Below are 13,717 nucleotides of genomic sequence, written 5' to 3'. Positions count from 1 at the left end.
AAAGACATTTTGGCATTTATAACTGCTTACTATTTTTTTAAATGTAATATGGGGAGAAAAATGTTAATTATTTTTGGGCAGGGGCTAAAGAAATCCCAGTGAGACATTCTGTAGAGAGGTCTTTCGTTAGTATAACATCTGACCTTCTATATCTTTGGAAATCATGCAACTTGGCTAATGTAGTCCTTAAAGAATTAATCAAGCAGATTGTTAGGCCCTGGTTACAGTGCAGCCAGCCAATTACGAGTTGCTCAGAAATTCATCACTGGCATGTCCAACCACATTTTCCCACATCAAGATTAGTGGAAATATGTGGAAACAAGGCCCATTCCCACCCCAGCACAGCTACAATACGTGTTCACTGAAGCAAATGTCAACAAAGTTTTGCCTTAGTGAAACAAACAATTTATTTGGGAATATTTTTTATTGTTTTCTTTATGTATACCGTTTTGGGGTTGGTTTTTTTTTGCCAACATTGCAACTAAATTGTTAAAACCAAACTAAGGATTTTTATTTTCAAACACCCTCCTGAATTCAGAGCACTAAAGGCACATGCCACAAGCCTGAATTCATCAGTAAGTGACTGAAGTCCCCAAAGACCAACACTATCTTTTCACTGTTGTGATAACACCCTCCCAAGGCTTACTAAGAAGAAAGCTTTGCTTGCAATAGAGAAGTGAGAGGGGCCAGAGTTGATGAAGACTGGTTCTCTAAGGAGAGGGCAGTGCTGCTCTTACATAGAGAAGCTCCTTTCAGATAAGCAGAATCAGATTCCAGTTCATTTTGCTGGCTACCCTTACTTTGAACTCTCATATTTAACTCAGCAGGCTTCAAAGCAGGTGAGAAAATGACCTACCACTTAAAAGCAACTTTTCCTTTTTCAGGAATTCTGACCTTGGAGAGTATCTGCTATAATATCAGCACATTCCATTTCTCCAGGGATTTACGCAATTTTTTTCATTGCTCTATGTCCAATATCAGGCTAAGTTTTATCTCAGCCAGGGAAGAAATCAGAAAAAAAAGTCCTAACTCACTGAAAATGAAGTCATATTCCACATCACTTTATACCATACAAAAGGAAAAAAGGAATGAAAATCACAAACCATTCTAGTTTGTTCCCTTCCATTTATCAAAATCTGATACACAGTGAGGATTATTAAAAATCATTCATCCCTACTGCCTTGCTTCACAAAAAAGCAATTTTTGTGAACAAATATATTTTAACAAATTCAAATTGAATTTACTCTAGCGTGTAAACTAATACAAAAAGATATTAGATGAGGAAGAGACAATGGTAACAACAGAAAAAAATTTAGGAAATTTACTTAAGTTTCTTTACCTTACAAAACAGAACAGTACGTTTCAAAGAAAACTCTTCATTGATTTCTACTGTATTTGGCCATCAACTATCTGACTTAACTGAAAATCCTAACACAGTTTGAAAATTTACCAATAGGTTCTATTCTGCAAGACAGTTTGCCACGGCTAGAATTTGAAACATTTCTCCACTTTCTATGGCCCACATATACATAAGGTACTAGAAGTATAGTACTAATAATATTGCTTAAATGTTTATACCACAATTTCTGCTACAATTTGTATGGGATGTGCATTTTGAGTTTACTATTAGGACATAGCTCCTCCAAACATGAAACGGGGGTAGGGTTTCCTGCTAAGCTGCACTTTGGTGATGATGACAATGACAATGGCGACCACAGCTAATGCTCACCCAGTTTTTACTACGGGCAGACACAGTTCTAAACACTTGGCGTATTTTAAACTCATCTTAACCCTCACACACACACACAAAGCCTGTGAGGTAAGTACTATTCTTATTTCACAGTGAGGGGAGAAAAGGTTAAGTAACGCATCCGACGCTGCACAGCCAGTGTCAGGGCTGGAATTCAAAGAAAAGCAATCTAGCTCCAGAGCCTACACTCACAACCACTCAGCAATGCGGCCTTCTCTACCTTGGTACGGTGGTATTATCCAGGTGTTCTAAATTCATCTTTTGCGGGTAGAATAAAGCAGCGCTTCTCATTTTAATGTGCATATAGGATCACCTATGGATCTTGTTAAAGTACAAATTCAGGAGGTCTGGAGCAGTGCCTGAGGTTCTGCAGTTCTAACGCTCCCAGTTATTGATGGCGATGCTCCCAGTGCATAGATATACTTTACTAAGTGGGGAAGAGGTAGGATTTATTATAACAAGTATCACCCACTGCTCAGCTGGTTTAGCACAAACACCTCAGAGAGAGTTTCTTGTGTGTTTTACAGATACTCTACACAAGTCCTTGAGATCATACTTATAGCTAAGTGAGCCTCTTGTTCCCTTGCTGGCTGGCTGGCTAGTTGGCTACTGAGTCAAAACATTATGCCTATAAGCTGGAGACTGCCCAGATCATAATTATTTTCCATTAATTCTTTTTTAAAAAAAATAATAACTAAGTTCTTTTTTTTATTGATTGATTTTTACAGAGAGAGAGAAACATCAATTTTGTTGTTCCACTTATTTGTGCATTCACGATGCCTAAATTCTCCTATGTGCCCTGAACCAGCAACACTGGCACATCAGGATGACACTCTAACCAAATGAGCTGGCCGACCAGGACCATTTTCTGTTAATTCTTAAATGAAACCTGCCCTGGACCTTCTGCACACCAAATATTGGTTTGCAGAATATTTCAGTAAATACTTAGCTTTTAGGAACTTAAAATGCACATGTGAAGGCCACAGGGATTGGCTGCAAAAGTTTGCTGTCAGGCACGTTTTTAACACTATATATATAACACTATATATAACATAAATACCAACAGATGGTAAATAAATGCCTGTTCACTATTCATGAACTAGAATCACAGTAAATTAATAACTTTTGGTCTAAAAAAAAGCTTCCACTTTAACATTATGATTATTCTCAGACCCTGCTAGAGGGAGTGCTAAGGATCTTGTGCTCTGCAATCTTAAAGGCTCTTCGGGCACATCAGTGGTCTCTTAGGTAAAGGCAGACACTATACACCAAGAGCAATGGACAGAGCAGACAGTGAGCACACCCCACACTAATTTTAGCCAGTACCCCATGGAAGTACACTACTAACAAGCTGCCACATCTCTATTCCAGATTCTATATCTCCCTCCTAACTCTATTTTACCTCCTCCCCACTGGCCTGAGAGAAACTCAGTATTGAAGTGGCTCTCCCATTGCTTGCCAGTGATCTCCAATACACAGCTGTACATTTTTTCCCCAGTTGTTAAATGGATGGGGTTCCCTTTCTAGTCCACTTTTTTCCCATGCCAGATTACACAGTAAGATCATTTCAGTTTTAGATGCACTTACTCCCCAATCAGCACAACTGCAAACAACAGAGTTATGGTATGATCACTAAGCTTCCCTTTTACACTAAAAGAAAATAAGATAGTCAGTTTCCAACCCAAATATCTATAATCCCTGAACAACAGCGGAAAGTCATTCTTCCTGAAGCTAGACCCAAAATCAAGTGTGGTCTCAGACTCCTAGGCCTACAGCCAGTGGCAACTTAACACATTATACAGTTGACCTTCAGGGAAAAAAGGAAACCAGTGCTCTTGCTACTGGTGCCAGAAGAAAACCAACTAATCTTTAAGGCACAAAATAAACTATTCTTAAGGCAGGAAAAGAAACTGTGAGGAGACAGGGATTTAGAATGGAGGTATTTAGAGAAAAATGTAGAAATTACATTACCAAGTAAGGGCTAGTGTTTCTATGTTTCTCAGTGCTTTTCTATTTGGGAATAAATGAATCATGATTTTCTTTTTGGGTCTGAACTCTTATTACCTGGTAAAATGCAAACATGTACAAGAAAGACACATTTTTAAAAGGCTTAGAGACTTAAAGGGACTTATTTTTGGTAATTTTACTTTAAGCCAGTGATGTTAATTTGTAAGTTTACATCAAAGAGTAAATAATCATGAGATACCCTTTCTAATATCAGTCCTCAAGTTCTTTCTAGACCTGGATCAGGAAATGGGGAAGTAATTTAAAAGTAAATGGTAAAACTGAAAATAAAGGTCTATATACATGGTTCTACATTCAAGATTGCAGAAGGTCAATAAGAACATGCAAATACAATAACAGGGAAAACATTTGAGCGAGGAGGCACATTTGGTACCCAGGGCAAATGTCCTAGCTGTCCCACCTGACCTACTTATTCTCCATCTTAGTCACACTCTTAAAGTTCAGTAAATACTTAGAACTAATGATTTCATTTAAATTTTAAAAAAATCAAAGGGCTTGTTTACAAAATAGGGATATTTTTAAATGCCAAAGAAAATGCATTTACAAGAACTGGATTATTCTTTAGCTAGTAACAAGTGCTATCTATACCACCAAAAATTGTCTACAAAGACCATTGTATTCAAATTTTAAGCGACAAAAATATAGCTCAAATCACCAAAAACTTATGTTTGATATATTGATGCCAGCGACTTTACAAATCAATTCCTGTAATTTATTATAACAAGTATCACCCACTGCTCAGCTGGTTTAGCACAAACACCTCAGAGAGAGTTTCTTGTGTGTTTTACAGATACTCTACACAAGTCCTTGAGATCATACTTACAGCTTTAGCAAAAACACCCATGATTTCAGGAAACTGGTGTGTGAGAAGAGCTATCATTGCTGTAGAAGAACACAGTCCTGCTGTGAAATGGATGAAAAAAGGAAGCTCCTTCTTTGGATAAACAGAAACATGATGAAAGGCTGCAAGGGAGAAAAGGTAGAAGTGGGTTTTTATTTCAGAATACAGTATGTTGGTTTTAATATTTTCCTACAAAATCTATTTTTAAAAACTAAGATGGAAATTAATAATAATAAAAAGAACAAGTCTCTGGCCAAGCAAGGAAGAAGAAAGTTATCCATTATTTATTCCAGTATCCACAGCATATTTACATAGCCAGATACTGTGCTGGGGACTGCGACTCAGATGGCATCGTGGGAAAGAATATTAATTGTAAAGTCATGCTGAGGTGGGTTTGAAAAAAAGCTTTGTCACTTATTAGCTGTGTGATCTTGAATAAGTTGCTAAACCCTCTATTAGTTGCTATGGAGTTGTTATGATGAACTCTGTAAGCCCTTAAAAAATGTCAGTGATTACAATTCTTGCTCTTTGGGAGCTCAGAGATGAGTATAGAGATCAAGAGACAGACATATGGTTGGAGATTTCCCAAAACCATCAGTTACTCATTTTACCTAGTTATTCTATATATGGCATTTCATTGAGCAGTATAAAAATCGAACTAAGAATACTAAAGCACTAAGATTCTGAATATAAGTGAAGTCCCTTGTCTTATTTTACCACATTCAAACATTTACTCAGATATTTTTCTAATAATTGGGTATTCCATTACCAAAAGTATTCAAGTACGTGTATTTTATTCAAAATTTGAGCATACTTGAATAACACCGTTGAGATGAGCCTATGACGATGCTTCTGCTTGGCACACAGTAGGTGCACAATAAATGTCTGTTGAACTGAAAGCTATTCTGGGTCTTCATTAGTCCGGGAAGCTGACTGCTCAGAGCTGGACGCAAACCCAGGAATTCCTGATGTAATATCCTACATAAGTAAGGGGTGACTAATCCAGTGCTGAATCAAGGTCAGCTATAAATCTCACTTTTTAAACATAATGATTCACAGAGAATATTACACCTAAGTTTCCTTCAGTAGACATGATATTTTTATGTCTTATACTATACTCAGAAAGTATAACCCAAAACCAAACTCATTAAAAATGCTAAAAATTTCCAGGTCCTTGACTCATGTTTAAAGTGAAAACACAACAAATCTAATTTAAAAAAAAATTAGAAACATTAGAGCTGTGGACAACACTGTGCTGTCAGCACCCAAAAAAGAGCGTTCCTTTTTGCCCCATCCCTCAGTCAGCAGAGGCCAGCTTCTTCCAGCAAACCTAGATGCAAATCATGGTATTTTCAGACAGGGAACAAATACTTATGTATATCAATGGTTACTAGAATTGCTATCATGTGAGAGACAGCAAATTAATATTGATTAAACTGTACAGCATTTTATGGTTTACAAAGTGTTTTTTAATTTATATATTACTTTAAAACTTTGTTAATAACTCTAAGAGATAGAAAATATTTTTCCCACTTTATAAGGCAGAAAACTGTGTAGCTGTATAACATAATTTCCTAAAATATGAGACTTAATTATTTATTTTGGGGTTACTTTCTGTAGATTCATTTGTCAGTCAATGTTTAGCTAATATATCAATATAATGGATGACTAGCACAGAAACACTCCCTTGGAAGTAAATTTCATCACTGGCTTGTAGAGAAAAATTTATCAGGAGGCATTAAAGACAACTACATAGCTATGTGAACTAAGGGAATAGTTCAAGTCTGAACTTATGAGGTTCATAAGCAAATTCCAGAACGCTGTAAGTCATATCAAGGTTGAAGGAGAATTGAAAACAAAAAACATTAAGTACTCCTGAGTATTAGAACTCCACATTATTAAAAATGTGTTCATTCTACCAGTCAGAGACAGAAAAAAATACTCTAAGAACACAATATAATCAAACAACCCCCCCCTCCTCTAGCATATCCTTCCTCCCCAATCTCCTGGAATTTGCAAATGAGTAGCACCCTGGAAATAATAAAGGCCTGCCAAGAAGCAAACTGTCTGTTCTTACAGCCTGTAGCTCTGACAATACATGATAATAACCCTGTCTTTATTAATATTACTATGCAAAGTTGGCCTTATAACAGGCAGCCTTTGTAATAATTTGGGGGGTATTATTTTAGGCTAAATGTATTAGCTTAATATAATACCCTCTTGAATACTGATATTCCATAATTAGAGATTTGTTCCTTTGCCTTATATAGCCTTGTTAAAGAAAAAAAAATCCTTGTTCCTATTAAAATGGAAAAACAACAAGAACAATTACTACCACCACCATCCTAGAAAAGAAAATAAAACTTCCCTCACCAATGACCTTCTAATTGCCAAAGTCAATAGAGTCTTCTCAGTAATTACATACCTTACTTAGTATCTCAGATACTCCTCCTCATTTGAAAATGCTTTCCTCCTCTTAGTTTCTAGGATATCTAGTCCTGGTTCTTGTCCTGTCTCTCTGACCACTCCTTCACTGAACCTTCCAGACTCCTTATCAGTCACCCATTCCTCAGACATTTTTGTGCCCCATGGTTCTACCCTTAGTTTACTTCTCACACTATACCATTTCCCTTAGTGATATCATTCATGCCTAGAAAATTATGACTAGGTAATAAGATATTTCATTTTAAATGAATATGTATATGTGTATACATGGGTGAGAAGTAACACATGAAACATACTCAAAGCCTGAACTCACTCACTTCCCCCACTCCTGTTCCCAAACCTGCTCCTCCTGCTGTATGATGGATTTACCATTCTTCAAGTCACCCAAGTCAGATTTAGGAATCATCCCTGACCTTAGAAAACTAGGCACTCCCCATTCCAGCTTCATAATCTATTTCATACATATAGCACTTAACACATTGTTTATCAATCTTTCTATTAAGCTGTGAGCAGCTTAGGAGTTCAGAGTAGGCTAAGGAGGAAAAGGTACTAATAGTTAACATTTCTACTGAGAACTTACAATGTACCTGGCATGTTTATAAGAATAAATTAATAAACATGATTAATTCAAATAATATTTCTTGAAAATAAATTTTTATGGTAAACATTCTAGATATACATAGAGGAACAATAAAGAGAATCCTGGCCTTCAAGTTTAAAATCTAGAAGGGGAAGATTAGGAAGTACACAAAACACTTTGATAGTTCAAAGAAAGAAGAGATAACTTATCTCAGAGGATGGAAGACAATTTAAAAGACTCTGGGAGAAAAATATCAGCATACTCAACTTCTACAATCTCTCCTACATTTTCATCTGTCTGTCTGAACTTTTCAGCTCATTAAGTTTGATGCTTGTAAAAATACAACTTTCCTTCTTAGACTTCAATTCTAATGGCCCCAGAACTGTAAAAACTGTGGCACAGGTTTATATCATATAAGGAAACATGGGACTAGTGTTCATAACCTTCAGGTTTATTGGTTAAATCATAAAAACAAAAGTTAAACAGATGTTGACCAGTTCACAGAGAAAGAGTGAGTGGACGACAGCGGGCGGAGACAAAGACAGACGCAGACTGTCCCTCTGAGGAGGCTTCCTGAGAGCAGGAAGGGTACGCACACAGTCTCAGCAACCACACCCTTACGTGTTTCTGGTTCTCCTCACTTTTTGACGACTCTGTTTAAAATTGGGAAGTACAGTTTGTCCAACTTCATTCTTCTTTGTAAAGATCATTTGGCCTCCTTGGGTCCTTTACCTCTTGCTATAAATGTTGGGATGAGCTTGTGAATTTCTGCAAAATTCCTGCTGGAATTTTTGATAGGGATTTTATTGAACCTATAGGTTAATTTGGAGAGGACTGCTATATAAATAATGTTGCGTCTTCCACTCCATAAACATGGAATATCTTTCCACTTATTCATATTATCTTTAAATTTTCCTGTCAATATCTTGTAGTTTTTAGTGTACAAATCTTGCACTTCTTTTGTTAAATTTTATTCCTAAACTGTTCTGTAACTAGAACTGTATTCAATATTTCATTTTTGGATTGTCCATTGCTAGTATGTAAATATGCAATTTTTTGTATGTTGGTATTACATTGTGCAACCTTGCTGAACTTGCTTGTTATAAAGTTCTAATAGTACTTTTATGGATTTCTTAGACTTTCCTACATAGAAAATTATCACCTGTGAATAAAAACAGTTTCGCTCCTTCCTCTCCAATATGAATGCCTTTTATTTCTCTCTCTTGCTTGTTGCTTGGTCGCACTGACTAGACTCTCCAGCATAATGCCAAGTACAGCTGATGAAAGCAGGCATGCTTGCCTTATTCCTGATCTTAGGGAGAAAGCACCCAGTCTTTCACCACTGAATATGGCGTTAGCTGTGGGTTTTTCATAGATTATCTTTATTGGGGTGAGAAAGTTCCTTTTTTTCTCTAGTTCAGAATTTTTATTATGAGTGGGTGTTGAATTTGTGTCAAATTTTTTTTCATCTGTTGTCCTTTATTCTATAAATATGGTACATCTTATTTTCAGATGTTAAATCAACCTTGCATTGTGAGGTAAATCCCACTTGGTCATGGAGTATAATCCTTTTTACATGTTCCTAAATTAAGTTTGCTAATATTTGGTTCAAGACGTTTATGTCTATATTCATAAGGGATATTGTTCTACAGTGTTCTTTTCTTGTAATGTCTTCATGTGGATTTGGTATCAGGGTAATATTGATATCACAGAATGAGTTGGGAAGTATTCTTTCGTCTTTTATTTTCTGAAAAGAGTTTGTAAAGTATTGATAATATTTCTTTCTTAAATGTTTGTAAGATGCCTGCCCTTTTTAATATCTTTAATCTTTGTGTCCTTTATTGCATCTAGCACAGGGTTTCACTCCAAAAACACTTGGAAATTAATTATATTATGTAAGTACATCCAAGGAATGGCTAAAATAGTATTTAAAGATTATCCTGAATTTCAACCAAAGGTACTTTGAAAATGGGAGAACACTATGAAAAACAATCTCACCATGACTTTTAAGTTTAGGAAAGCTAGAATATTTACTTACTAGGTAACAGCTCTCTATCAGCAGTCTCTGTGCAGCTGGGATAAGGGTAAAATAGATGGCCTTTCTCTAACGGGTATGGAATCATTCTAAAAGCTGAGGAAAAAAATACATGTTGATGTTCACTTCACACTTGTTTTCATCTTATACCATATATCAAAGCTATTTTTAAAACATTTTTATAGAACGTTCATATAACATCTTATGTTCTTCTTTAGAGACACATTTTAATGAAAGAAACAAAGTAAGCAGAAGAATGAATAAAAGGAAAAATAAGGTTTATTTAGAAAATAGTGAATGGTCAGGCTGGAATAAAAGTAAAGGGCTTACTAAATAAAACTGGCTGGGTCTTTCTTGCCTCAGTCTCCTCATTACAAACACAATAGACTTTACTCTCTGGGTATGAATTACACTTCCTACAGTAATTTTCATAAAATTGCAACATGTATAACTGTTGTGGCCATATTGTTGGCAACTTAAGAGAGTTCTCAGTGGTTTCTAACTTCACATGTGAGATGTCAACAAAGTTTTCTATGAGCAGAGCTTAATTTAGATCAGAGTCACCAAAGTATAACCCTTTGGCCAGACCTGGCCCACTCTCTGTTTTTGTAAATAAAATTTTTATTACAATGCAGCCATGTTTGTTCATTTATATATTCTGTAAAAAGCTGCTTTCATGCTGCAAGAGCTGGGTGGTTGTGATGGAGACTATGGCCTGCAAAGACAAGATGTTTACCATCTGGCCCGCCAGTGAAAAAGTTTACCCATCCTTGATCTAGACTGTCACCAACTCTTTAGACTTTTTTTAAAATTTTTGTTTGCTGATTTTTTAGAGAGAGGCAGAGACAGAGGGAAGGATAGAGAAAGAAAGAGAGAGAGACAGAGAAATCTGTTGCACTCATTAGTTGTTTCTTGCATGTGCCCTTACTAAGGATCAAACCCACAACCTTGGCATATTGGGGTGGCGCTTTAACCAACTGAGCTACCCAGTGAGGGCATGTAGACTTCTTATAGCAGGAATTCTTACTGATCTACAAAACTAGCTAAGTACTCATCAAAATTGTGATAGGTTTTTGCTTTTGCTTTAGTACCTCTCTCTAAACTTCTATCAAAATATGGATTTTATTCGACCACAATAAAAAGTAGTGATTTGTCCAAGGTCCAGAGGAAATCAGTGATAACACTAGGAAATCATGCATTAACATGATTATACAGGAAATACAATGTAAGTTATATTCTTATTGAAAATCTTCAATGCTAGACACATACTGTTTATTCATAGGTGAATGAGATACAGTACCTGGTTTTGAAAAGCTTACAGACTACTGGGGAAAAAATCAAAATAAAGTCTAATAACCCAGATATTCAGTCCCTCAGTTTTAGTTGTCCCAGTTTCATCAATCTGTACACTATCAGTGTCAAGCACAGTGTTTGACCCTTAAGTCAGTTTCTTAAATTTTCTTGGTTCAAGGACACATGGTGTCCTTTCTGTCTCAGTAATTTTTTATGATGCCTGTAGGCTGAAAGAGAAATATCTAACAATTCCACTTATTAGGTAGTGGGTCCAAAAAACTTTAAAAGTTTATGTTCTAACAAGTTAGCAGTGATTTGAAAAAATGCTCATAAATTAAAAGAAAAAATTATCATTTCATATTAAATAACCATCATTTCTTAGAGGTATATGAGTCTGTTGAGAACTGTACAACCTCTCAAACCTTGGAATGAGATTGGATAGTGCTAGCTTCATTTCCTGTTTCACACTGATTTTTGTGTGGTACTTCTTTCAACCACAAAAATTAACAAAATCCCAGCTTTGCAAAGCTATAGGAAGAAAAAGAGACTGGAGAGCCATCTAACTGTGAAACTATGAACCATCTAGAGTAATAGTTTGAATGGTGTCCGACAGATGTTGATATTGCTGTGTTCCCATTGAGCATTTAAAATACCCCATGCCACTCCGTGAATATGCTGCAATGCTCCCATAGCACCTTAATGCCAAGTCTGGGAACTAAGCAGGTTGACCAATTTTAGTGAATGAGTGCTGAAATTTATTTTTGAATTTTTATTGATAGCAGAGGTGTACTTTCCAAGAGAATTATTATAAGAGTCAACTGATAAAATACTTTGATTAAGCTTCTTCATTTCCTTAGTGATTTTAAAAAGTTATAAATGAGAGATCTGGTAGTTAGCTGAAGAAAAGCCAATTCTCCAAAGAATATACACAAATGGCCAATAAGCACAATAACAAGTGTTCAACATCACTAATATTAGGGACATGCAAATCAAAAGCACCATTAGATACCATTGCACACCAACTGGAATAACTATTACTGAAAAACAAAACAAAACCAAAACAGAAAATAACAAGTCTGATGAGGACATAGAGAAAGTTAAATGCTTGCTTATTTCTAGTGAAATATAAAATGGTGCAACTGCTATAGAAAACAGCATGGCGGTTCCTCAAAAATTAAACAGCATTTAACATGATCCAGAAATTCCATTTTTGGGTATATACCCAAGAGGATTGAAAGCAGGAACCTGAACAGGTATTTGTACACCCATGCTCATAGCAGCATTAGTCACAATAGTCAGAAGGTAGAAACAAATATCCATTGACAGATAAATGCATTAAAAAACTGTTGTATATACACATATAATGCAATATTATTAATTCTTAAAAAGGAATGAAGTTTTGACACATGCTATAACATTATGTTAAGTGAAATATGCCAGATATAAAAGGACAAATATCATATGTTTCCACTGTATGAGGGACCTAGAGTTAAACTCATAGAGACAGAAAGTAGAAGGATTCCCAGCGTCTAGGGAAAATGGGAAGAATGAGGAGTTACTGTTTAATGGGTGTATAATTTCAGTTTGGGATAATGAAAAAGTTCTGGGGATGGACAATGGTGATAGTTGTATGACAATGTGAATGTACTTAATGTCACTGAACTGTATATTTTAAAATGGTTAAAATGACAACTTTTATGTCATATGTATTATACCACAAATAAAAAATTTTAAGAATAGAGTTGATATTAGTTGTGACAAAAACAGTTTCATGTTATACACATCTGAAAATAAAACAAAAGGCCAACTTAAAATATATTAGAATTGTTCAACCATATGAAAAAGCTTATAAACCAAGGATTATGAGTTATTTTCTTTCCCTACAAATATGTAATTCAAATGAACATATGGCAAAATACCATAACAGTTTCTCATTCTGCTTTTCCTAACTGTAGCATCAATATAAGTTCATTAAATATCTCTTCTACCAATAAACCAAACCTAACACCACTGAGTTCACAATGAAACTAATCTGAACAGCAAATCCTTACAGAAACTCAGACAATCTCATTTAAAAAGACTGCCTGTGAGTGCAATGAATAGTCAGAGAGATCAGGGTTACATTTGGAAAAGAATACTTACTGCCTTCCCACGTACACTGTAACAGATTAAGAGCACCTTCTATTCGCTTCCAGTGCTGAAGGTGAAAGAAGGCATAGGCAATTGCTTCACTATCACCCCGTTTCAGAATGTGTTCTGGAGGTAAAATTAGGCTTTTCATCTCTAGTAAATACTAAAAAAAATAACACACACATAGACACATCACAGGAAAAAAAAGAAAAATTGTGGTAAATTCAAACTGACAAAAATGTAGATTTAAATTTTACAAAGTCACAAACATTAAGCTAGTTGGAATGACATTTAAGCTCCTACAGATAAATGTATATAAAATGCTTTCTATGCAAATTTTAAGGACCAGAATATTTCTATCAGTAACAATAGGTGATAAATGGCTTATATGTGACCTTGCTAAATACAAAATGGAAACTCAAGCTGAGGTAATATGAGAACAAGCATTTATTTTTCCAAAAACTAATTAAGTGTAAACATTATAGAATACCATTTTGTAACAACCCTTTGTGGCAACATTGAATTTTTTTTTCTCATTCCCATTTTACAGGGGACAGAACTTAATTGTGAAGAAGTTCAAGTAAATTAATTGAATATGGAGAGAAAAGCACTTGCTTA

The 13,717-nt window shown here is 35.4% G+C and overlaps 1 protein-coding gene across 3 annotated transcripts in view; it reads right to left on the bottom strand.

Moving 5' to 3' along the window:
* Positions 1-3,897: 3,897 nt before the first annotated feature.
* Positions 3,898-13,717, bottom strand: part of ST7L (suppression of tumorigenicity 7 like) — a 59,386-nt gene continuing 49,566 nt past the window's right edge. The window contains exons 12-14 of one of the 3 annotated variants that reach the window (XM_054564936.1): positions 13,112-13,262; positions 9,680-9,772; positions 3,898-4,738 (exon numbers count right to left, since the gene is read on the bottom strand). In XM_054564936.1, coding sequence (XP_054420911.1) covers positions 4,560-4,738; positions 9,680-9,772; positions 13,112-13,262 — 423 coding nt within the window. In that variant the 3' untranslated portion in view covers positions 3,898-4,559. Of the gene's footprint in view, positions 4,739-8,302; positions 8,424-9,679; positions 9,773-13,111; positions 13,263-13,717 lie in introns of those variants that run through there. The other 2 variants (XM_054564937.1, XM_054564938.1) reach the window with 2 other exon arrangements.

The sequence above is a fragment of the Pteronotus mesoamericanus genome, unplaced genomic scaffold (assembly GCF_021234165.1).
Source record: "Pteronotus mesoamericanus isolate MK-2021 breed Mesoamerican mustached bat unplaced genomic scaffold, CSHL_Meso_final scaffold_99, whole genome shotgun sequence".
Taxonomy (NCBI): Eukaryota; Metazoa; Chordata; class Mammalia; order Chiroptera; family Mormoopidae; genus Pteronotus; species Pteronotus mesoamericanus.
This window is presented reverse-complemented; position numbering and strand designations above follow the sequence as displayed.